General features: G+C 38.7%; 1 protein-coding gene across 1 annotated transcript in view; it reads right to left on the reverse strand.

Moving 5' to 3' along the window:
• The window catches only part of RLF (RLF zinc finger), an 83,011-nt gene that overhangs the window by 18,481 nt on the left and 38,220 nt on the right, over positions 1 to 26,310 (reverse strand). The window contains exon 5 of the mRNA XM_007453756.1: positions 20,627 to 20,829. Coding sequence (XP_007453818.1) covers positions 20,627 to 20,829 — 203 coding nt within the window. The remainder of the gene's footprint in view (positions 1 to 20,626; positions 20,830 to 26,310) is intronic.

Here is a 26,310-nt window from a genome sequence, read left to right on the forward strand (position 1 = left end):
AGAATTCTAAAATTCAATTTTGGCAGCAATATAACATCTCCAAGCTGAGAAATAGAATGAGAAGCTCTCTATGCCAGACATATAAATCAGAATGGAAATAACACAACTTATATTTCTAGAATGTTTTTTATCCATTTCAAATAACTTTTATTGTATTTTCTCATTTTATCAACATGGTAAGATTTGTACGACTGGCAAGGCTTTCTGGATATATATCTGAAAGAAATGACTTGAAATCAGTATAGTTTTTAGCTTGATTAACTTCTATTTATTAGGTTTCTGATTATAAAAATGTTTATAATAGAAAACCTGAAAAATATAGAGAATAAAAATTAGCCTTAGATCTTACAACTCAATAATAACCAATGTGAGTTTTACTCCAGTATTCTGTCTATACACACTAACTGTATAGCAAACAATACATGACTACTGCAAATATGTACCTATTTTAAAGAAAGGTTGGACTGTGTTGATTGTATATCTGTTATTTTACCCTAATATTCTGGTGTGACTTAAGCAAGAGTTTTTATCAGTCCACAAGATAGACTGGAGAGAGTAAGTGGATTGTCGAGGCAGAGAGCAATAAGGAGATGTGAAGAAGAAAAAAAAAAAGCAGTGATGGGGCTTCCCTGGTGGTGTAGTGGTTAAGAGTCCGCCTGCTGATGCAGGGGACACGGGTTCATGCCCCGGTCCGGGAAGATCCCACATGCCATGGAGCGGCTGGGCCCGTGAGCCATGGCCGCTGAGCCTGTGCGTCCGGAGCCTGTGCTCCGCAACGGGAGAGGCAGCAACAGTGAGAGGCCCGCGTACCGCAAAAAAAAAAAAAAAAAAAAAAGGCAGTGAAAAAGTAATAATGATAATAATACTTCTAAGTCTTATACAGCATTACTATATGTCAGGTACTGTTCTACAAATTCACATAAACATCCCCAGATCTACTCCAGATGGTCTGGCTCCAGAGTCCATGTTCTTAGCCACTATGCTACAGTGAGATGCTTTAACAGTGGAAATGATAATACCTTATTACTGTGTGCTCTTTGAAGGCTAGGAATATGGTGACTGTTCTATGTCCAAGGGTAGTCAATAAACATTTACTGAATTGAAATGAATGGATAGTGAGCAGAACCAGCCAAGAACTCAGAAGCATGTGAAAGACTATTCAGGCTCATTCATTCCACACCATGTTCTCACCTTAATCCTCTTTCAAATCCTCACCAGTCACCTCAGATCTTTCCTTATCAAGGTCTACCTCATAATGAAAGTCTGATAAACTTAATGATACAAAAATATAAATCATGCATAAGCACTATCAATGACATTTGAATTCACCAGAATCAAAAATTTTTAGGATAAAGACAAGAAGTGGCTAATGCTGGGAACTCAGGTGTCAAAGATAAAAACATACCACCTTACCCGATGAATTTTATATATAATGGTTACATACTTTCCTGCCAGCCCTGGTGCTGAATAAGGAATAAAAACAAAGAGTTGGACTTAACAAGAATAATGGCTTAAGGACTTCCCTGGTGGCACAGTGGTTGAGAGTCCGCCTGCTGATGCAGGGGACACGGGTTCGTGCCCCGTTCCGGGAAGATCCCACATGCCACGGAGCGGCTAGGTCCGTGAGCCATGGCCGCTGAGCCTGTGCTCTGCGACGGGAGAGGCCACAACGGTGAGAGGCCCACATACCGCAAAAAAAAAAAAAAAAAAAAAAGAATAATGGCTTAAAATTCTCCTGTGACAAAGCACTTAGAAATCTTGGATAAAACACAACAAATATGTTTCCTAAATACATAGCTGAAAACTCAAGAAACAAATTTAAGTGTGAATGGACAACTGCCTTAACTTGCTGGGTTGTAGATAATTTCACTAAGAGGCTTGGGTTTTACAAGTCGTGGTTAGGAGATGATAAAGCCTGAACCTGAGAAGTTGGCACTGAGCCCTTTGGCATAAAGTTGGAACCCCTGAAGAACTAAAAACTCAGAGAAAGTGTAGACTAAAAAAAGGTGGACGGGGGGGGGCAGGGATATAACAGGAAAATGTATTTGTCCACCTCAACCTGGGTTCTTGTGGGATCAAAAAAATTTTGAGAATTTATAATCTTTCCTCATTCAAACTTGGAGTCTGATATAATACTATTGTCTAAAAAACCCAAACTGAGAAAAACAAATAAAATAAAAAGAAGATTCTGGCTGGTAATATCTTTAAATCACCCGGCAGAAGCAAACATAAACATGATTTATACAGATATATGCTAACTAAGGCCTATGAGAATTCTAAGACATAAAGTATTCCCTACCCCCACTCAACCCGCCAAAACTGAGGCTCACAATCCCAAACTATAAAAAGCACAAATAAAGAAGCCACTCCAGAAAATGTCAGAACATACAACAAAGAGCAAGATCAGACGCCTGAGAATTGCAGATTACAGAATGCACAGCACAAAGACTGAACCCTAACCATGGACTTTGGTTGGTTAAAAAAAAATTAAATAAGGGCAATATGAGTTTGATAATAACTCGGGAAAAAGAGAGAGACAAAAACATGGAAGAACCTTTAATGCCAATCTGAAGCCAATCTGAAAAGGCTACATACTATATGATTCCAACTACGTAATATTCCGGAAAAGGTAAAACTATGGAAGCAGTAAAAAAATCAGTGGTTGCCAGGGGCCTGAGAGAGGGATGAATAGGTACAGTATAGGAAATCTTTAGGGCAGTGACACTATTCTATATGATACTGTGATGGTAGATACATGTCATTATACGTTTGTCAAAAGCCATAGAATGTACAACACCAAGAGTGAAGCCTAATGTAAACTACGGATTTTTGTAAATAATAATGTACTGGCTCACCTACTGTAATAAATCTAACACACCAACCACAAGACGTCAATAGGTGACTCTGGGGGTGAGGTAGAACATATGGGAACTCTGTACTTTCCACTCAATTTTTCTGTAAACCTAAAACTGCTCAAAAAAAAAATCTAACAATTAAAAAAACCCTTTGATTATTTAAAAAATTAAATTGTCTTTTGATTACTGATTTTTAAAGAGTTCTACAAGTATTCTGGGCTCAAGTCCTTTATCAGATTATATTACATATACATGGTTTGCAAATATTTTCTCCCCTTCTGTGGATCAACTTTTCACTTTCTTGACTGTGACAAAGTTGGATGAAGTCTTATTTACTTTTCCTTTTGTCACCTGTGTTTTTGGTGTCACATATAAGAAACAACTGCCTAATCCAGGGTCTTAAAGATTTATTCCTATATTTTCTTCTAATATGTTACAGTTTTAGCTATTACATTTAAGTCTATGAGTCATCTGGAGTTAATCTCTACGTGTGGTATTAAGGTTCAAACTTCATTCTGTTACAAGTAGATACCCATTTGTTAAAGAACGAACTACTGAAAAGATTATCCTTTCCCCCCACTGAATTATCTTGGCATCCATGTAGAAAATCAACTGGCTATAAGTGTGAGGGCTTATTTCTGGACTCTTTTTCTTTGGCTGCGCCACACAGTATGCGGAACTTCCCCGACCAGGGATCAAACCCATGCCCCTGCATTGGAAGCACAGAGTCTTAACCACTGGACCACCAAGGAAGTTCTATTTCTGGACTTTCAATTTTAGTCTATTGATCTTTTCGCCTACCCTTTTGCCGGGAAAACACCGGCTTGATTACTGAAAATTTTTAGTGAGCTCTGAAATAAAGTGAGTCCTCCTACTTTGTTCTTTTTACAAGATTGTTTTGGCTATCCAGGGTCCCTTGAATTTCCACATGAATTTTAGGATCATCTTATCAATTTCTGCAAGAGAGGAAGGCAGAATTTTGACAGAGATAGCATTGAATCTGAGGATCATTTTGAGGAATACTGCCATCTTAACAATACTATCTTCTGGCCCAACAACATGGGATGTTGTTCCATATACTTAGCTTCTTTCAACACTGTTTTAAAGTCTTCAGTATACGAGGGCTTCCCTGGTGGCGCTAGTGGTTGAGAGTCCGCCTGCCGATACAGGGGACTCGTGTTCGTGCCCCGGTGCGGGAAGATCCCACATGCCGCGGAGCGGCTGGGCCCCTGAGCCATGGCCGCTGAGCCTGCGCGTCCGGAGCCTGTGCTCCGCAACGGGAGAGGTCACAACAGTGAGAGGCCCGTGTACCGCAAGAAAAAAAAAATGTCTTCAGTATACAAACAAGTCTTGTACTTCTTTTAAAAAATTTATTCTGGGCTTCCCTGGTGGCGCAGTGGTTGAGAGTCCACCTGCCGATGCAGGGGACACGGGCTCGTGCCCCGGTCCGGGAAGATCCCACATGCCGTGGAGCAGCTGGGCCCGTGAGCCATGGCCGCTGAGCTTGCGCGTCCGGAGCCTGTGCTCCGCAACAGGAGAGGCCACAACAGTGAGAAGCCCGCGTACCACCAAAAAAAAAGAGGTATAAAAAAAAAAAAAAAAAAAAAATTTATTCTAAATATTTTATTCTTTTTGATGCTATTGTACATGGAATTGTTTCCTTAATTACATTTTTTGTACTGGTCATTGTTAGATGTATATAAAAATGATTTTTGTATATTGATCTTATTACGATCATTTATATACAAGATCGTGATATATGCAATTAGAAATACTTATACATCTTCCTTTCCAATGTAGATGCCTTTTAACTATTTTCTTGCCTAACTGCTCTGGCTAAAACTTCCAGCACAATATTGAATAGAAGTGTCAAAAGCAGACATTCTTGTTTTGTCCCTGATCTTCGGGGAAAATCACTCAATCTTTCATCACTAAGTATTATGTCAGCCGTGGGTTTACACAAATGCTCTTTATCAGGGTGAGGAAGTTTCCAGCTTATTCCTAGTTTGCTGAGTGTTTTTAACACGAAAGGGTGTAGGATCTAGTTAAATGCTTTTTCTGTCTCTTGTGACAAACATGTAGCTTTTGTCTTTTATTCTATTCCACAGCATTTACATATAACCTACGTACATCCTTCTGTATACTTTAAATCACTTCAAGAATACTTATAATACCTAATACAATGTAAATGCTATATAAATAGTTGTTGGAGGGGGCAAATTCAAGTTTTGCTTTCTGGAACTTTCTGGAAACTTTTCCCCTTTAGATTTTCAATCCACAGTTGGAGGCGGAACCCATGGATACAGAGGGCAGACAGTACTCCTTCTTCTATATTGCTGGATTTGTTTTGCTGGATTTTGTTGAGGATTTTTGCATCCATATTTGTTACAGATATTGGTCTGTACCTCTCTTTCTCTTGATATCTTAGTCTGATTGTGGTTATCGGATAATAATGGCCTCACTGCATGAGTTTGGAAGGATTCCCTCCTCTTTTATTTTCTGGAAGACTTTGCGAGGGACTGGTGTAAATTCTTCTGTATATGTTTTGTACAATTGACCAGTGAAGCCATGTTGGTGTGGGCTTCTCTTTGTGGGAAGTTTTTAAATTACCTACTCGATCTCTTTACTAGTCATAGGTATATTCAATTTTTCTATTTCTTTGTGAGTTAATTTCAGTAGTTTGTTTCATTCTAAGATTTGTCCATTTCATCTAAGTAAATCTAACATTTTGGTGTATAGTTGTTCATGGTATGCTCTTATAATCCTTTTTATTCCTGTAATATCAGTAGTCATGTCCTTTTATTCCTGATTTTAGTAATTTGAGTATTCTTTTTTTCATGTTCAGTCCAACTAAAAGTTTACCAATTTTGTTGATCTTTAAAAACAAACTTTTATTACTTTTTGCTATTGATTTTGTATTCTCTCTTTCATTTATTTGTACTCTAATCATTATTATCTCCTTCCTTCTGCTAGCTTTGGGTTTAGTTTGCTCTTCTTTCTAGTCTTTTAGGGCAGATGGTTAAGTTATTAATTTGAGATCTTTTTTTTTTTTTTGGCCACACTGCGCAGCTTGCAAGGGGATCTTAGTTCTCCGACCAAGGACTGAACCTGGGCCGCAGCAGTAAAAGCCCAGAATCTTAACCACTAGGCCACCAGGGAACTCCCAAGATCCTTCTCTTTTTAAGACTGACATTTTACAACCGTAAATTCCCCCTAAGTGCTGCTTTAGTTGCATCCCATAAATTTCAATATGTTGTGTTTCCATCATTCATCCCAATGTGTTTTCTAACTTACCGGTTTTTTTCTTTGATCAATTGCTTATTTTGAGGTGTTGTTTAATCTCCACATATCTGTGACTTTCCCAAATTTCCTTCTGCTACTGATTTCTAATTTCATTCCACTGTGGCCAAAAAACATACTCTGCATGATTTCAATCCTTTTAAATTTATCAAAGTTTGTTTTATGACCTAACATATGTCTATCCTGGAGAATGATCCATGTGCATTTGAGAAGAATGTGTATTCTGCTGCTCTTGGATATTCTATAAATGTCTGCTAGGTCTAGTTGGTTTATAGTACTGCTCAAGCCTTCCATTTCCTTGTTGTCTAGTTGGTTTATCCACTACTGAAAGTGGGGCATTAAAGTCTCCAACTATTATATTTGAATTGTCTATTTCCCCCTTCAATGCTGCCAGCTCATGTATTCTGGGGCTCTTCTTTTCCTCAGATTGAGTAATCTCAATCGACTTCTTTCTTTTAAGTTTGCTAATTCTTTCTTCTGCTAATTCAAATCTGATGTTGAGCCTCTTCAGTGAATTAATTTCAATTATTGTACTTTTTCACTCCGCAGTCTCTATTTGGTTCTTTTTTTCTATTTCTTTACTGCTATTGTCTACGTCTTGAGACATGTTTCTCATACTTTTCTTTAGTTGCTTTAGTTCTTTGAATATAGTTAATCTTCATTATTTGCAGATTCTGTACTTATAAATTAGCCTACTTGATGAAATTTATTTTTAACCCCCAAATTCAATACTCACAGTGCTATCACAGTCATTCATGAACATGCATATAATGGCAAAAAATTTGAATCCTCTCTTGAGCATGTTCCCAACTAAGGTCAAACAAGGTGTTGCTCTGCCTTTTTGCTTCAGTTCTCATACTGTAACAAGTATCTTTTTCATGCTCTACTTCGTGCCACTCTTTAATGTTTTTGTATTTTTCACTGGTGATTTCACTGTTTAGAATAGCCCCTAGTTGTAGTGCCAAAGTGCTGCCTAATTTCCTAAGTGCAAGAGACTGTGATGTGCCTTATGGAGAAAATACATGTGTTAAGTAAGTTTCAGGGGGCTTCCCTGGTGGTGCAGTGATTGGGAGTCCACCTGCCGACGCAGGGGACACGGGCTCGTGCCCCGGTCCGGGAAGATCCCACATGCCGTGGAGCGGCTGGGCCCATGAGCCATGGCCGCTGAGCCTGCACGTCCGGAGCCTGTGCTCTGCAACAGGAGAGGCCACAACAGTGAGAGGCCCACGTATGGCAAAAGTTTCATGCAGGCATGAGTTACACTGCTGTTGGCTATGAGTTCAATGTTAATAAATCAATAATATAAATTAAATAAGGTATCTTTAAATGGAAGCGCACATAAAACAAGGTTATGTATTCATCAGTTGACAAAAATTATGTGACCAGAGGCTTGCAGGAACCTAGCCTTGTATTTCCCCTAGGAGCAATGGATTCAGTATAAGCTAATTCAGTGTTTGCAGTGACTATATAGAACATAACTACCACGAATTGAGTGTATTTGCAACAACTGATTTAAAGTTCCTTTTCTAGTAAGTCCAGCACCTGGGCATCCTAAGTTTCTGTTGGCTGCCTTTTTCTCTGTGTATGGACTACCATATTTCTTTATAATGATAAGTGGATATTTTAAATAATATATTGTGGCAACTCTGGAAATCAGAATCTTTCACCTCTTTGGGGTTTATTTTTGTTACTGTTTGTTTAGTGACTTTCTTGGAATAATTCTGTAAAGCCTGTATTCTTTGTCATGTGTGGCCACTAGAGTCTGCTTGGTTAGCTTAATTCAAGATGTTGAATATGTTGCTTAAATGCCTTGAACTAGCAAGTCTCTCTGCTTTTGCCAAGCAGCTGTGTGTGTGTGTTGGGGAATCCTTTCAATATTTCAGCAGGCAGTTTACAGCTCTAACCTGCCCTTCATTTCCTACTTGTGCGAAGCCTCAAGGTAACCAAGAGGTGAGGGATTAGAGCCTTCTCAGGTCATTCCTTGGCAGACATACAGCACTATACATTTGTGTTACCTTCCAGAGTACTAGGAATATATCAGAGGTTTTCTAAGTCCTCTATGGACATCTTATATCCCAGTTTTTCTTTTTAATTTTTTTGTCAGTCTTGTTAAGCCCAACTGGTAATTCCTCCTCAGACAACTGTCATGTTAAGCAATTACCAATCATTATTTTTGATAAATGCCCTGGGACAGAACTTTTGGTAGAGTGAGCTCTGAGTCAAATAAAGACAAATCCTGAGAACACAGATTTTCAGAAAGTTGCCAAGTAGGTCAAATAGTGACAATTCTGTGGGGATGGGCTTTTGCAGAGTTCCAAAACCATTCTGCTTCCTCGGGTGGCTGCTAGGCTGCTGGTTTTCAAGGTTACTGTGAAGCTAGGGAGAGGGAAATGAGAAGTAGAGCAAGTTAAAATGCCACCAAGCTCACTGTTCTGAGATTCATGCGTTTTTCTTGAATAAAACTTCCAGGATTATGGTAAACCTTTAGTTAATTTCCAGAGTTCTGAAAAAGTTAATGCCCTCCACTCTCTGGTTTCAAACGCTGATAACTTGGAACTCAATTTCCAGCACAGACCTTTCCCCAAGCCTCACATTGTGTGAATACTCTCTGCTGTTGCTCTCCTTTGTGTCTTTTCACCTCTGTATTCCCAGTGCCTATAACACAGTCTCCAGTGAATATATATTAAATGACTGGAAGGCATGACTGTATTATTTCTTACAATAACATCTGAATCTAATATTATCTCAAAATAAAATGCCTAGTTTCATTTAAAAAAGAAAAAAGATCACCTCAGCTATTGCAGAGAATGAATTTTGGGGACAAGAACAGATGCAATTAGAAGGCTTTCATAATAATCAGCGAATTAAACAGCAATGGTACAACAGGTAGCCAACTGGCATAAGAGAAGGTGGGTAGAGATGGCTTATTTGTCTTCTTAAGTTATCTTCATGCTTAGGCTAACCAAGGTAAACTAGTATTCTGGCCAGTGCCATTACTGGAATATTTTAACATTTATCTTTCTCTAGAACTATGGTTTTCAATCTAGTATTTTCCTGATCAGTTCCAGGGTATAATGCAAATAATTTGTTCCTAATAATGGATTTTAAAAAACAAGCTGGTAAATGGTTTTTTCAAAAAGGAATCAAAGTGGAAGTTATCCACATAATAAGATTTCTCTCACTTGCATCCCTGAGTAGGAGAAAGGGAGGAGTCAGTTAGCAAGCCTCCATTTCATGTAACCCTGGGTCTACTTTTGAGAGAATCATCCCTGTTAGGTTCATAGACATCACCTGGAAAAAAGGTTGTGCTTCTAAAAACCAAGTTTCTTTTAAACTGCAGCAATACCACAGACCAACACTATGCCATTGGGTGGTCACTTGTATGTTTCCTAAAGATATAAATGGTCACTGATGCTTCTAGTTAAATCCTATGACTCTGAGTATCTGAGAGAAGCCTGAACTGTCCTACTGAATTCTTGAAAATGACTGTGTCTGACTAACTCTTCATGATGACCCCTCCAATATATATCAACCAAAATACCCACACATAACCCATTAAAGTAACAGCAGAGATGAGATCCAAATATATACTAAGTTTTAGGAAGATGTCTCTTCAAAGCTATTTAAAAGAACTCTGCTTTCGGAGCTAAAATATTTAAATAGGCAAATCTTCCACTTCTTCACACAGGCTTCTAACTTTAGTGTATTTTCTGAAAGTACATCTCATTCATCATATGACCATAAGGATACATAAAGTAATATTATCGATTTTAATTTTAATTATACACTTTATTATTCCTTGTTCAGGATCCATCTTAATGTTCTTATTTAAGGTACATCTGGGGACTTCCCCGGTGGTGCACTGATTAAGAATCCACCTGGCAATGCAGGGGACACGGGTTTGAGCTCTGGTCTGGTAAGATCCCGCATGCCGCGGAGCAACTAAGCCTGTGCACCACAACTACTGAAGCCTGCGGGCCTAGAGCCCTTGCTCTGCAACGAGAAGTCACTGCAATGAGAAGCCCGTGCACCACAACAAAGAGTAGTAGCCCCCTTTCGCCACAACTAGAGGAAGCCCGCGCAGCAACGAAGACCTGACACAGCCAAAAATAAATACATAAATAAATAAAAATTTTTTAAAAAAGGTACATCTGGAATCTCTATGTTGTTGTTTACTGTTTATTCTACTCCCAAACTGGATTCCTAATGGGTCCTGTTTAAGTGTATTTGCTCTATCATTTATATACCTAGTGACTGTGTCAATTCCCAACAGTGTTAGACTGGTGAGTAAATCGGGTTCTGTTTGTCTTTTCCTTTCCTCATCAAGAGAAGAAGCAAGCCTTGTAACCACATCAGACACTGAAGATGCAGTTCATTCAGGGATCAAGACTGAAATGAACCACTTCTTTATCTGTGCCAAGAACTCTGCAGACAGATTTCTTGCTCTTCATAATAGAAGTGCTTCATGTTTAAAACATCATTATCCTTTATACTATATGTGGGAAACTTGACCTTTGCAAAGATTTCCTCTTTCAGTAATAAAAAATATACACATAGGAAACATCCACTTGCGACACTAGGCCACGGCCAAGTCTGTAACTTTCCTTAAAATCCTTTCATATGTAGGGACTTCCCTGGCGGTCAGTGGTTAAAGACTCCACACTCCCAATGCAGGGGGCCCGGGATCGATCCCTAGTCGGGGAACTAGATCCCGCATGCCGCAACTAGGAGCTGGCACACTGCAGCTGGGGATCCCACACACCACAATAAAGATCCCTCGCGTGGCAACAAAGATTGCCTGTGCCACAGCTAAGACGTGGTGCAGCCAAATGAATGAATAAATATTTTTTTAAAAATCCTTTCATATGTAAAATTAATAACAGTGTCATCTCATCCAATTCTAAATAAGGTATTTACAACCCAGAACTTGAGGATTCCATGGAGTTCTAAATTTGGGGTTCTGAATTCTGGCTTTCAAGCTGACCCCATCAATTAATCTTAATTGTACGTGTCTGGCTAAATCTTCCCCAGCAGAGGTTTCCTATTACACACACCCATTATTGTGACACCCACAGGTGCCAAAATATAAGTACTTTTATTCCCAGGTGTTACTCAAGTTAATTTGACTCTTCTCCTGAACTCAGCTGAAGTAGAAGGCAAATGTTGTGTATAACTTTGCTGCCTTAGAACATGTGCTGATTTTAAACTCCAATTAATGAACATCCAGTGATTCACTGGTCCTTTCCCAAAGCAAATTTTTAAAATTTCTTTAATTCTGCTCTCACTTGCAAAAGAAAGCATCGCTGGATAAGAGACTAATTATGATGGTACCAGTGTTCCTTTTAAAATAATTTTATGATGTGTGCCCAATTGACATATTTAACAAATGAATCCCAATCATTATAAAAATATTTTAAGGGCTTCCCTGGTGGCGCAGTGGTTGAGAGTCTGCCTGCTGATGCAGGAGACGTGGGTTCGTGCCCCAGTGTGGGAAGATCCCACATGCCGCGGAGCGGCTGGGCCCGTGAGCCATGGCCGCTAAGCCTGCGCGTCCGGAGCCTGTGCTCCGCAAAGGGAGAGGCCACAGCAGTGAGAGGCCCGCGTACCGGGAAAAAAAAAAAAAATTTAAGTTGCACCTATACATAAATGTATAACTATGAATGGAATGAAAATACCACCAAAATGTTTCCTGTTAGAACATGACTCATCAGTGTTTACCAACTAGAAGTTGTACAGTGTAAAGAAAGCTGGCCAGGTAGCCAGGAGATCTGTGTTCTAGCATGGGCTTGGACTTAATAATTAGCTTAATGAAGGTAGGGCCTTGGAAACATTACCTCTTGGCCTCAGTCTCACCATTGGTAAATCATGGAAGGTTAGACTAAATGATATTTAATGTTTTTAATACACTAGGAAATCTGAATCTTGCATAGCAAAGGTCAGCAAACATTTTTTGTAAACACCCAGACAGAAAATTATTTTCAACTTTGCGGGCCAGATGGCCTTGGTTACAGCTATTCAGCTCCGGCATAGTAGAGCAAGACCAGTCATAAACAATAAACAAATAGGCGTGACTGTGTTCCAGTAGAACTTTATTTACAAAAACAAGTAGCTGGGTGGATATGATCCACAGACCACAGTAAATCAGATCACATTTCCAATAACCCAGTTCCTTGCATTCTCCACAAATTTGTTGAAAGGAATTAATTCTATAACTTCCGGAAGAAATCCTGTTTTCTTCATTTGTTATTAATAAACCAGTAAAGATCCTGTACAAAGCATCCCATATCCTCCCTGTTCTCCCATAGCCCCCTCTTCTTTGCCATTCTTGTCAGAAGCAGAGCACCCCCATTCTTCCAGTCTCCCAGGTCTTATGAGTCTCTTAAAGGGATCTCTGCACATTATCCCTTATTTTTGTCCTGTCAGCAAGTCCCATCCTTTCTCCTCTTGCTAACTCCAATCTCTTCTCCTAAATCTAATATATACTCTTTCTGTCTATGCTTCCTAACACACTGTTTCAGTCATTTCACTTCCTATCTTCAAAACCTTCCTAATTTCTACTGCATTGAACCTAAGTTCAAATGCAGTGGAGTTTCCAAGGCCTTACTTTTCCTTATGCAACAGGTCTTATTTCTCACAAGACCTAAACATCCACCCTCTGCCCCAGGCAAGGTGTTCCCTAGTGGTTCCCTACAAAGTGCATATTCATTTCTGTGCCTTTACTACCACAGTCAGTTATCCCCAAACCATTCTTTCTACCCACCCAAACCCCACCATTATTTCAAGGTCCAACTCAAGGATCAATTTTTATAAAGCCTTATACGTCAGTCCACAAAGATATTCTCTACCTCTACACTTCTATGGAATTCAGAGGCACTATCATATGGCTTAGTACTTATCTTCCTATTACTGTTTCTGGCAACCAAACTAGGCCATGTACACCCTTATGTATTTGCCAATGCCTAATACAATGCTAAAAACAAAATAGGTTTTAAATAAACAAAGGTTGAGAGAGAGAGGAATCAAATGCAAGGTCTAGCATTTTTGCTTCTTCTGAATTCTTTTGCCATATATTAGGTGCTGAGAATAACCACTACTCCATCTTATTCTGATTAAGCTTCCCAAACACATGATATTGCAGCTGCTGTTAGAGGTAAGCAGTCTCCCATCTCCTTACCCTTCCCAATATTGCAAACAAATAAATTTACAGGTTTATATTTAGTCTCTATTATGTGGCTACGTGTTTGTCTAGGATGTAGAGATACAGCAATGGACAAACTTATGTCCCTGTCCTTACAATGTTTTCAATCTAGTGGGAGGAAACAGAGAATAAGCAAATATTAAGTCCAGAAATAGTGGTATGTAGTATAAATAAAAACAGGTAGGTAAGGGGGCAGAGAGTGATGGGGGCCAATTTAGATGGATTTGTATATATAATAATTGACAGGAGATATTTATTAAAGAAAAACAAGACTGAGTAGGGGGAGATAGGGTATTATTTCAGGTGGGACAGTGAGGAAGGACTCTCTGATATGGCAATAGTAAGAAGAGTTGTGAATCATGTAAGGGAATGGAGCTATCCAAACTATCTTGTGGCAGGGCATTCCAGGGAGTGATGTAACGCAAAACTCTAAGGTAGGAATATGTTTGGCTTGTTCAAAAAACAGTAAAGACAAGAGGGCTGGAGAGGAGCGAGCATTAAGCTGTACAAGATATAGTCAGAGGGCTTCCCTGGTGGCGCAGTGGCTGAGAGTCTGCCTGCTGATGCAGGGGACACGGGTTCGTGCCCCGGTCCGGGAAGATCCCACATACCGCGGAGCGGCTGGGCCCATGAGCCACGGCCGCTGAGCCGGCGCGTCCGGAGCCTGTGCTCCGCAACGGGAGAGGCCGCAACAGTGAGAGGCCCGCATACCGCAAAAAAACCCCAAAAAAACAAAAGCGATATAGTCAGAGATGGTTAGACAAGTAGCCAGGGGCCATGGCACACAGAATATAAAGACTTCTGGATTTATTCTGAGCAAGACAGAAAGCTATTGAGTAGTTCTGATCAAGGAAGTGACATGGCCTGATTTAAGTTTTAGAGATTATTCTGGCTACTTTGGGGAAAAATAAAATGTAGAAGGCAAGAGTGAAAGCAAGTACACTAGTTCAAAGGCTTCTAGATTCATCTTTGTATCTCCAATGCCTAAGACAGCATATGACATACAGACACTTAGGTATACACCACCTAGAATAGTATTTATCATCCTATATCTTTAATATAATAGTGGTAGTACACCAAACTCAGGTATGAATCTCAGCTTATCTACTTTAAGTTTTATAACCATGAACATATTACTTAATCTGAGCCTCACTTCCTTACAAAATGGAGCTACCTAAGAGTTGTGAGAACTAAATGTGACAGTGTATACATAGCATTTAGCATAGTGCCTAATACATGGTAAAAGCTCAAAAAAGTGGTAGCTGGTTATTCTCTACCTGCTTCCTCCCCCTCCAACGATGAGAATATAGTTAGAAGGCAATTGACTTCATTTATATTTCTTATTCTTATATTAATTTTTATTTCTTAACTATTGTCTTTTTTAAATTAATTTTTATTGGAGTATAGTTGTTTTACAATTGACTTCATTTAGAGGAAAGCTCATAAAAACAAAACAAAGCCCTAATACCAGGAATATCAGGAGCTTAGTTATGGACATGTTAAGTTTAAGATGCCATTAGCCATGCAAGTCGAGATAGTGATTAGGCAGTTGAATATATGAGTCTGGAGCTCAGAGGAGAGGACTGAGCTGGAGATAGAACATCTGGGATTCAGGCCATAATTGGCATTTAAGACCGTGAGCCTAAATGAGATCACCAAGGGGATACGTGTAAATAGAAAAGAGAGGACACAAAAAGAGTCCTAGAGTAATATAACATTCAATCATCAGAGGGAGGAGGAGGAAGAGCAAGTAGAAATGAGAAAGATCAATCAGCCAGGTAGATAGAAAACCAACAGAGTGTAGTACCCTAGAAGCCAAGTGGAAAAATCTGTTAAAAGTTTAAAAGATAGAGTTAATAAGTCAGATGGAGTAAGGTGAAAACTGGGAAGTCATCGTTGGATTTTTTTCTTCCAGTTGTATTGAGATAATATTGACATACAGCACAGTATGTTTAAGGTGTACAGCATAATGATTTGGCTTACATACATCTTGAGGCCATTATCACAATAAGTTTAGTGAGCATCCATCATCTCGTATAGACACAAAATTAAACAGATAGAAAAAAACTTTTTTCTTGTGATGGGAACTCTTAGGCTTGACTCTTTTAACAACTTTCATATGTAACACAGAGCAGTGTTAACTATATTTATCATGTTGTACATTACAATCCTGGTACTTACTTATCTTATTAACTAGAAGTTTGTACTTTCTGACTGCTTTCATCCAACTCCCCTTCACTCCACTCCTCACCTCTGGTAACCACAAATCTGATCTCTTTTTCTATGACATTGTTTGCTTTTGAAGTATAATTGACCTACAACAGTATGTTAGTTCCTGTTTCACAACACAGTGATTCAATGTTTCTATACATTTCAAACTGATCACCACAATAAGTCTAGTTATGCTATGTCACTATACAAAGATATTACATAGTTATTGACGATATTCCCCATACTATATATTTCATACACATGACTCATATATTTTGCAACTGGAAGTTTGTACCTCTTAATCTCACCCATCTATTTCTTTCCTCCTCCCTGCCCACTCTCCTCTGAAAAACACCTGTTTGTTCTCTGCATCTAGAACTCTGTTTCTGTTTTAAGTTTGTTCACTTGTTTTGTTTATTTAGACTTCACATATAAATGAAATCATACAGTATTTGTCTTTCTCTGTCTGATTTATTTCACTTAGCATAATACCCTCTAGGTCCATCCATGGTGCAAAAGGCAAGATTTCATTCCTTTTTAGGGCTGAGTGATATTCCATTGCATATATGTATATGTATACGTATATGTATACACAGACAATGTAAGATATATATATATATATATATCTCACATCTTCTTTATCCATTCATCAACTTAGGCTGCTTCACATCTTGGCTACTGTAAAGAATGCTGCTATGAACATAGGGGTGCATATATCTTTTCTAATTAGTGTTTTGGTTTTCTTCAGATAAATACCCAGGAGTAGAACTGCTGGATGGTATGGTAGTTCTATTTTTAGTTTTTTGAGGAACCTCCACACTGACTCCATAGTGGCTGTGCCAATTTACATTCCCACCACCATTCCCTTTTCTCCACATCCTCGCCAACACTTGTTATTTGTTGTCTTTTTGATAACAGCCATTCTGACAGGTGTGAGGTTATATACCTCATTGTAGTTTTGATTCAAAGTTCCCTGATGGGGCTTCCCTGGTGGCACAGTGGTTAAGAATCCACTGCCAATGCAGGGGACATGGGTTCGAGCCCTGGTCTGGGAAGATCCCACATGCCACAGAGCAACTAAGCCCATGCGCCACAACATCATTTACTGAAGAGACTGCCTTTTCCCCACTGTATATTCTTGCCTCCTTTGTCATAGATTAATTGACCATATAAGTGTGGGTTAATTTCTGGGCTCTCTATTCTGCTCCATTGATTTAGGTGTCTTTTTTTGTGCCAGTACCACACTGTTTCGATTACTGTGGCTTTCTAGTATAGTCTGAAGTCAGGGAACATGATACCTCCAGCTTTGTTCTTCTTTCTCAAGATTGGTTTGGCTACTCGGGATCTTTCATGTTTCCATACAAATGTTAGAATTCTTTGTTCTAGTCCTATGAAAAGTGCCACTGGCATTTGATAGGGTTTGCACTTTATCTGTAGATTGCCTTGGGTATGGTCATTTTAACAATATTAATTCTTCCAATCCATGAACACAGTATATCTTGCCACCTGTTTGTGTCATCTTCAATTTCTTTCACTGGTGTCTTACAGTTTTTGGAGTACAGGTATTTTCTTCCATAGTTAGATTTATTCCTAGGTACTTTACTCTTTTTGATGCAATTGTAAATGGGATTGTTTTCTTAATTTCTCTGATAGTTCACGTTAGTGTAGAGAAGTGCAACAGATTTTGTATCCTGCAACTTTACCAAACTCATTGATGAGCTCTTCTAGTTTTTTGGTGGTGTCTTTAGGATTTTCTACATATAATATCATGTCATCTGCAACAGTGACAGTTTTACTTCTTCCTTTCCAATTTGGATTCTTTTTATTTCTTTTTCTTGTCTGACTGCCTTGGCTAGGACTTCCAATACTATGTTGAATAAAAGTGGTGAGAGTGAACATCCTTGTCTTGTTCGTGATCTTAGAGGAAATGCTTTCAGCTTTCCACCACTGAGTATGACGTTAGCTGTGGGCTTGTCAGATATGGCCCTTGTTACGTTGAGGTATGTTCCCTCTATACACACTTTTTGAGAGTTTTTATCATACATGGATATTGAATTCTGCCAAAAGCCTTTTCTGCATCTATTAAGATAAACATATAGGGCTTCCCTGGTGGCACAGTGGTTGAGAGTCCGCCTGCCAATGCAGGGGACAAGGGTTTGTGCCCTGGTCCGGGAAGATCCCACATGCCACGGAGCGGCTGGGCCCACGAGCCATGGCCGCTGAGCCTGCGCGTCTGGAGCCTGTGCTCCACAGCGGGAGAGGCCACAACAGTGAGAGGCCTGTGTACCGCCAAAAAAAAAAAAAAAAGATACACATATAATTTTTATTCTTCAATTTAATGTAGTGTGTCACACGGATTGAATTGTGAATACTGAACCATACGTGCATCCCTGGGATAAATCCCACTTGATCATGATGCATGATACTTTTAATGTATTGTTGAATTCAGTTTGCTAATGTTTTGTTGGGAATTTTTACATGTATGTTCATCAGTGGTACTAGTCTGTAATTTTCTTTTTTTGTGCTGTCTTTATCTGATTTTAGTACCAGGGTGATGCTGGCCTCATGTAATGAGTTTGAAGTATTCTTTCCTCTACAAGTTTTTGGAACAGTTTGACAAGGATAGGTGTTAACTCTTCTCTAAATGTTTGGTAAATTCAACTGTGAAGCCATCTGGCCCTGGACTTTTGTTTGTTAGGAGTTTTTTAAATTACTGATTCAATTTCATTACTGGTAATTGGTCTGTTCATGTTTTCTACTTCTTCCTGGTTCAGTCTTGGGAGATGGTAAATTTCTAGGAATTTGTCCATTTTTTCCAGGTTGTCCATTTTATTGGCATATAGCTGTCTGTAGTAATTTTTTATGATCTTTTGTATTTCTCTGGTGTCAGTTGTGACTTCTTTTCCATATCTGAATTTACTGATTTGGGCCCTCTTTCTTTCTTGATGAGTCTGGCTAAAAGTCATCAATTTTGTTTATTTTTTCAAAGAACCAGCTCATTGAAAGTTTCACTGATCTTTTCTATTGCTTTTTTAATCTCCATTTCATTTCATTTATTTATTTTAATTTTGGTTGTGCCGGGTCTTAGTTGCTGCAGGTGGGCTCCTTAGTTTCAGCTCGTGGGCTTCTTAGCTGCAGCACATGAACTCTTAGTTGTGGCATGCATGTGGGATCTAGATATCTGACCAGGGATCAAACCTGCATCCCCTGCATTGGAAGGCAGATTCTTAACTACTATGCCACCAGGGAAGTCCCTCATTTATTTCTCCTCTGATTCTTTACGATTTCTTCCCTACTACTAACTTTGGGTTTTGTTGGTTTCTGTTTTTGTTTTAGTTCCTTTAGGTGTAAGGTTAGGTTGTTTATTTGAGATTTTTCTTGTTTCCTGAGGATGTTATAAACCTCCCTCTTAGAAATGCTTTTGCAGGTGGATTTAGTGATATGGTGGACTGGCACAAGTCAATGCCATATTAGAATACGTTCAAGGAGAAAAATGTTAAAAAGTAAATTCAGACAATGGTTCAAGAAATTACACTGAAAGGGCAGGAGAGAAATGGGGTGGTAGCTGGAAGAAGCCTTTCTCTTTTAAAAATGGAAGAAATAACAGCATAAATGCCGATGAGATAGTGACAGCAGAGGAAGAAATTGATAAATGCAGTAGAGAAAGGGAAAACTGCTGTAGCACTATACTTGAGGGGGCAAGCGCAGACGGTATCTGATACTGAAGTCAAGGGGATTGTTGGCCTTAGCAGGGGAAAACAGATATAGTTTATCCTTAGTAACAGAAGAGAAGCTGTAAATGCATAAATGCAGGTAGGTGAATAGATGTCATGGAAATTCTCTTCCAACTGTCCCAGTTTCCTCAGAGAAATAGGAAGAAAGTTCATCAGTGGAGACAAAGATGGGACAGAAGGTATTGTAGTATATAGGTTTAAAGAAAAAGGAAAAAGCATGAAATAGTAATCTAAGAGAGTGGGAGAGTGAATGAACTCAAGAAACACAGTGTGACTGAATTAAAGTAAAATCAGTTGCCAGGTTATTCTCCACCTAAGTTTGGCCCCACTGGTGCAGGTAAAGATACAAAACAGGTGGAGATGAAGGGATAATGAGGATACAGGTTAGTCAAATAAGTACAATTAAGGGAGAGACCAGCAGAGGAATTGAGGGTGTATGCAAAGGAGTGCTAATAATGATTGACTATGGAAAAGCAGAGTAAGGAGAGTGAAAAGCTGATCAGACTGATAGACTGTTGGTCCTGGTGGAGTCTGAATATTAAAGGGAGTGAAGTGGAAAGGTGGAGAGTTTCATTTGGAGAGTAAGATATTTACAGCTGAAACTGTCATAAAAGGTTAAGAATTACTACAGCATAGAACCAGATCCTTGGGATTCCTACATTTAATAAGAAAGTTCAGTGTAAAGGTAAAATGAGAAGCTATATGTAAGACCTGAATGGCAGGTAAGAGAATTAAAGGTAGATGATGGAATACAGCCTTGGAATTCCTCATTTTCTCTGTATAATTTATCAAAAACTCTTAGAGAAAACTAATTCCAACTTTTCTAAGGAAAACAATGATTCAGGTTTAAAAAAAAAACCCTGTTTGTCTGCTTAATCATTGTTCAAAATGTATTCATGGTTTCTAAAGTCCTACACCTTTCTGCTTACAGAGTTAAATATATAAACTAACTTAAATTAAATAAAGTTAACTGCCATTCTCTTTAGTTTATCTCTTGACACCAGTATTAATAATTTCCACATTTCCCAGAGAGAAATCATTAGTTTAAGAAGAAAAAGCAACTTTCATATTTAAAGATTTCAAAGCAAACCATCACCCAGATATATAAACATTCATCTGCATATTCTTTATCTACTTTTCAAATCCACCTACAAGACATAACTTTATATCCAATCTGTTGAACAGTTAAATATACAATTAAAATGGTACTTTTCATAGCCTGAAAAAAAATGAGTCTTGGGAATTTCAGCCTGGCATACAACAATTATTAAAATCTATTAAATTCACAGTTAGTGTGAATGACAACAGCAGTTATATGCTTTACTTACCTCCTTAATAGCATCTTCATTAGGAAGAATGGAACATAAGCATGTCATATAGGCTTGCTGAAAAGATGACACATTTGAAATTTCTTTAGATTCTGCACATAGTTTTGATAAAGCAGTAGCCTGGGGAATGCAGTTAGATTTCAACAAATGTTTTATTCGCATTTGCAGAAAGAAAGGTCCTTCTTGTGCAATCAATTTATTGACTAGAAAAAAGGAAAAATAAAACAGTTTGATAACATATCACATTAACATGTCAAGGTTGTAAAGATGAAAGTTTGACATCTTCTGTTGTTGCTTGTTTTTAGTGGACAAAAAGTCAGCTGATATAACTGGAAGTTTATTCTGATCTCAGTACTCATCTAACAGAGCAAACAGCAAAATAAATTAATGTTGCTAATTATTCCCACATTACTTAGTAGTTTTGTTTTGAACACCATACCTTTTAATAAAGCTACTACTAACATTTCATCAAAATTCATTCTTTCACCTTCTCCTCCCTCACTTTCTTATAAGGATAGTAAGGAACAATGAAATGAACTATAAACTTAAGTACAAGGCAAAAAGGCAAGTATCCTGTGTAATATTAACAACTACCACTTGTACACTTATGAGGTACCAAGCTTTAAGCTGACTGTTTTTATATACCTCTCATTTATTCTTCACACCACCACCAAGGCAAGTATTGTTATCCCCAGTTTAAGGTTAGGAAAATTAATACTCAGAGAAATTAGGTAACTTGCCAAGGATTCCAAAGCCAGTGGTGGTCTTTCCTCTAAACCAGGCATTTCTCAAAGTGTGTTCCACCGACCAAAAGACCTGAGAGATAGTCCTAGAAAAAAAAAGGATTCCTTGGTCAAATCTCTGAACAGTCCTGCAATGAAGAAAACTGTTCACTTTTATTTAACCCAATGTTTCCCAAACTGATTTGACCAGAGAACCCTTTTACACATATCATTAGCACAACGTAAAATCTACGTTCCTGGTTCAGTACACACTTTGGAAAATGCTGCTCTGAGCAGTACTCAATATTAAGCACCTGAACACAGATTTGTACAGTGTTCTGGACAAGCCCTCGATTTACAAATAGTAAATACTTAACAAGTGTGTGGCATCGTTACACAGTATTATTTAAAGAACAGAGGTGGGAATATACATGTCAAGATGAGTGGCAAGCAAACAAACTGCTTTAGGTGGTTCACCTAAAACAGTGTTTCTTGAACTTGAAAGTGCCTTCTGAACCACCAGGGGAATTGTAGTAGAATGCAGATGCTAATTCAGTAGGTCTGGGATGGGACCTGAGACTGTGCTTTTCTAATAAGCCTCTCAGGTAATTGCCATGCTACTAGGTCTACAGGCCACATGTGGAATAGAAATCATTAATATTAATGATAAACCACCGGGACGGTGGGGAGGGGAGGGAGAGACCACTGGCCCAATCTTAACTAAATATCAGAATCAACTGTAGAGATTTTAAAATTCTCTTTTTTAAAAAAATGGGTAACACCATATATGCAAATGACACAAAATTCAAAAGGCACACCAAAAGGTATACAGTTAAAAGTTGTCTCCCTCCTACTCTGACTCCAGTCCCCTAGTCTCTCTCCCCAAGAAACAATAATCATTTCCAATTTTTTGTTTATCCTTCCAGAAACATTCTTAGTACAGAAGACATATTTCTTTTCCCACTTACTATATCATACAGGTCATTCTATCACATCACTGTACATTGAGAGCTACCTCAATACTTTGAACAAATAAGTATTGTTCCACTGTAGGGATATAATTAATTTAACCAATCCCCTCCTGATACACTTGCAAGTTGTTTCCAATCTTTGACAACTGTCAATAATGCTACAATTTACAGTCCTGTACAAAGGCCATTTCATACATGCACAAGTGTATCTATAGCAAAAATTCCTAGAAGTGAAATTATTGCCAAATTAATCTCCAGAGATTGCACCAATTTACACTCCCAGCACTTATAGGTGGAAGGTGCCTGTTTCCTATGGCACTTCAAAAAGGTCTGTATTCCAGAGCTCCAACCCTGGAGATTTTGATTTAGCAGGTAGTGCCTGGACCTTGGGTGTGTGTGTGTGTGTGTGTGTTGGTTTTAAATTCCATAGACACTCTAATACACAGTCAAGGTCAAAAGGCATGGACAGAAAATAGATCATTTGCATTTGGACTTTTCTCTATTTTAGTCCCACAAGCACTAAATCCCACAAAATGAACTCACAATCATATCTCAAATAGCTCCTCGTTGCTTACTTCTATTTTCAGTAATGGTATTCTCTCAATCATAAAGAAATGAAATTTTGGCATTATCCTTCCTTGCCAACTCCTTTCCTAAGGAAATCAACTTAGTTACTGTGTCCTAGCAATTCTTTTTAAAATTCTCTCCAACCTAGTTCCTCCATATTATTTCCTGCCACATCTGTCCCCCACATCCTAAACTGCCTAATATCAGATTATGCTCTATTTATCTGCTCTACCAACTTGTATGCATTTTCACAAATCTCACACCTGAAAACAGGCACGTTATCTATACAACCCACTCCCTTCTAAATTCCCACAGCATTTTACTTCTTTTGCCACACTTAGTTTTCTCTTTAAGTACAATAATAAATGATTAGAGTGTATGAAGGTTAAGATCTCAGGTTGTGGAATCACAAAAATCATGACTCTCATATATACTAGCTGTGAAGCCCTTGGACAAATTAGTAGACCTGTTTGAGCCTCAAGTTTCTTCATCTATGAAAAGGTTAGTAATATCTATCCCAAAGAGATGAAAGAATCATAAATGAAATACCGGAATGCAAGTAAGACACGAAGCACAGGGCCAGGCAGAGTAAATGCTCGATACTACTTGCTATTATTTGTCCCTGATATCCCCCTTATTACACTGTCAGCAATTTGTGTACAAATACCATGCCTTGTTAACTTCTGTATTCCCTACAGCACTAAGCACAATGCTTTATATATTACAGATGTTTAATAAAACCATGTCTTTAGCAACCAATGGTTATCACTTTAATCAATCAAAAACTTTTAGATATCTCCTCATCTGGGCCCAGATCCTGCCTCCACAGTTTTAACTACACGGCCTTGGGCATGTGTAATCTCTTGCCTGTTTAATGGATTACAGGAGATAGAAAGCACTAATACTGTGCCCATCACATAGCAGGCACTCTATAAATCGTAGCTATTATTTCTATGAGGTAAAACTATTTTACTCAACATATTACAGCCACAGTTAAACCACTATATCAATTTTTAACAAACAGATCAAACTTGCATTTTAAAAATCATTTTAAGTTATGTTAAAATCAATACTTAACTGTATTTTTAAAAAGGAAATCCATCCATACATTTCAATATTTAAAATGACACAATGAAGTGTACACTAAGATGCCTCACTCCCAACTGTAATCCCTTCTGTATACTATTTTTTCTAAACATTTTAATACAAAAAAAATGTTTAATCATATACCCTCTCCTCCATCTAGGTTCAACAATTGAACTGTTTTGCCATATTTCTTTATCTAGCTTTTCTTTTTCTCAGGCACTTAAAAGTAAGGTGCAAACATCATGACAGTTTACCTCATATATACTTCAACATGTAAAAAATGGTAACATTTAAGGTCCAGCTAAAAATTTTGTTCTTTTCTTTTTTAACAGAAAAGAGTGTTTTTGTTTTTACTGAAGGCTCAAGTGGCACATGACAATTCATAAAATGGCTTCAGAGGTAGGTGGTAGAAGGGAAAAAATGAACTGGGGTGGGAAAGAAAAACCACCAGGAAGAAGTAAGAGCCGGCTGGTTCCTTCTCAGATTGATTTAGGGGAGGAAGTTAGTACCTCTGAACAATTAGGATGGATCTCTTCCTTCAACCCGTGGTAGGGGAGAGAAAAAAAAGAACAAAAGGCTGCTGCTTTGGCCCTCCTGAGTCTCAAGAAAAATGGGGAAAAGCCAGTGCTTTGATGTCATGAATTAAGGGGGGAAGGAGGGTGCTGGGTAGGGCACAGGTCAGCTGGAAAAACTGGCAGATACCAGATGGTAGCTCTGGGTTTCCTCTAGTTGGAACCACTCTAGTACAGTGGAAGGGAGGTCTCCAAGGTTGATGGGTCTGAGGTCTTTAGGGCTGTGGGCTGCTGCCATCACCACTGGAACCAGGGGTGGTTTGTGGGCACTGGGGCTCAAGTCAGGAACCATCAGTGGGGCTGGGCTTGGTCTTGCCAGCCCTACGTTTTGTGGTAGGCTGCTGGGGTGACCTGAGGTAGACCTGTGGTAGGCTGCTGGGGTGACCTCTGGGTGGGAGGACCTGCTCATTTCCCTGCTGATCATGCCAGGCAGAAGTGTCAACAGCTGGCACTTATTATATACTTCAGTAATGACTGTTTTTTGGTGGGGACGGGGTTACAAAATTCAAGAATTTGTGGCAGGAAAAATAAAATTCTTATACACTTTTTTTTTTAATTCAAAAAACTAAACCAAAAAGCATTTACTGAGTTACTTGGGAGGCCAAACACTTTGTACTTTTATGCTTCTGATTACTATGTTATTGAAAAAAGGCAATTAATGAAATGATAGTCACTGCTTTCTAGCATCAAATATGTTGATATCTGGGCTGCAAGGGCAATGGAGCTATAAAGGAGGCTTTCTAAATCTGTTGACCTGAAATTAGTAAGGGCCAGTTGCAGAAGTAAGCAGGCAACAGGCTGCCCACCACTTATACTGTGGTTCTCAGAAAAATTCCTTACATATGTAGGTAACCTATACCGATTCAGTTTATAGATAGTGGGTACTTAACTTAATCTTTATTGAATATATAGGATACCATGGGATATTAGGTAAACAGTGCTTCTCCCCATTTCTTGATTTTTTCTATGTGAAAAGAAATTGAGTACTGTTAATTCCTGGGGTGGGGGGTATATATCTGATTAGTACGTTGGGGAAAATAATTGGGGACATTTAATGCAACTCCATCTTTTCCCTCTGGGGCTTGGGCCTATCTACAAAGGTCATGCATTCTTCACTCCTGGAGCCTTATCTGGACTGGGATCTGCCTAATTCTGGGATACTTTTGCAACTATTTGGCCCTGTCCTCTAACAACTTTTAATAATAATAAAGGCAATAATTTAGCCTCCACCTGCCTATATTTACAAAAGGATGCCATTTACTGGGAACCTCAACAGAAAACAATAAATAGCAATCTATTTTCTATTTAACAGCTATTCTCCTTATTCATTTTTTTTCCTTGTCTGTATAACTGATAAGCAGTAGAATTATCAGAGGAAAGGGACAAAGAGAAAATCTAAACACTCTTATTATCAATCTTCTGACTATACGGGAAAACCCAAACAGCATGTATACAATAGGTTATCAAACTTGGTGAATGAATAAGCTAACTGTAATATTTTAAGATATCAACATTCAAAAGGCCTGTCCTGAGACCTGAACTAAAGATCTATCAAAAATGGGACTTCCCTGGTGGCGCAGTGGTTAAGAATCCACCTGCCAATGCAGGGGACACGAGTTCGAGCCCTGGTCTGGGAAGATCCCACATGCCGTGGAGCAACTAAGCCTGTGCACCACAACTACTGAGCCTGTGCTCTAGAGCCCACGAGCCACAACTGCTGAGCCTCCGTGCCACAACTATTGAAGCCCGCATGCCTAGAGCCCGTG

This window comes from Lipotes vexillifer, unplaced genomic scaffold, assembly GCF_000442215.2.
Source record: "Lipotes vexillifer unplaced genomic scaffold, Lipotes_vexillifer_v1.1 scaffold213, whole genome shotgun sequence".
In the NCBI taxonomy this organism is placed as follows: domain Eukaryota; kingdom Metazoa; phylum Chordata; class Mammalia; order Artiodactyla; family Lipotidae; genus Lipotes; species Lipotes vexillifer.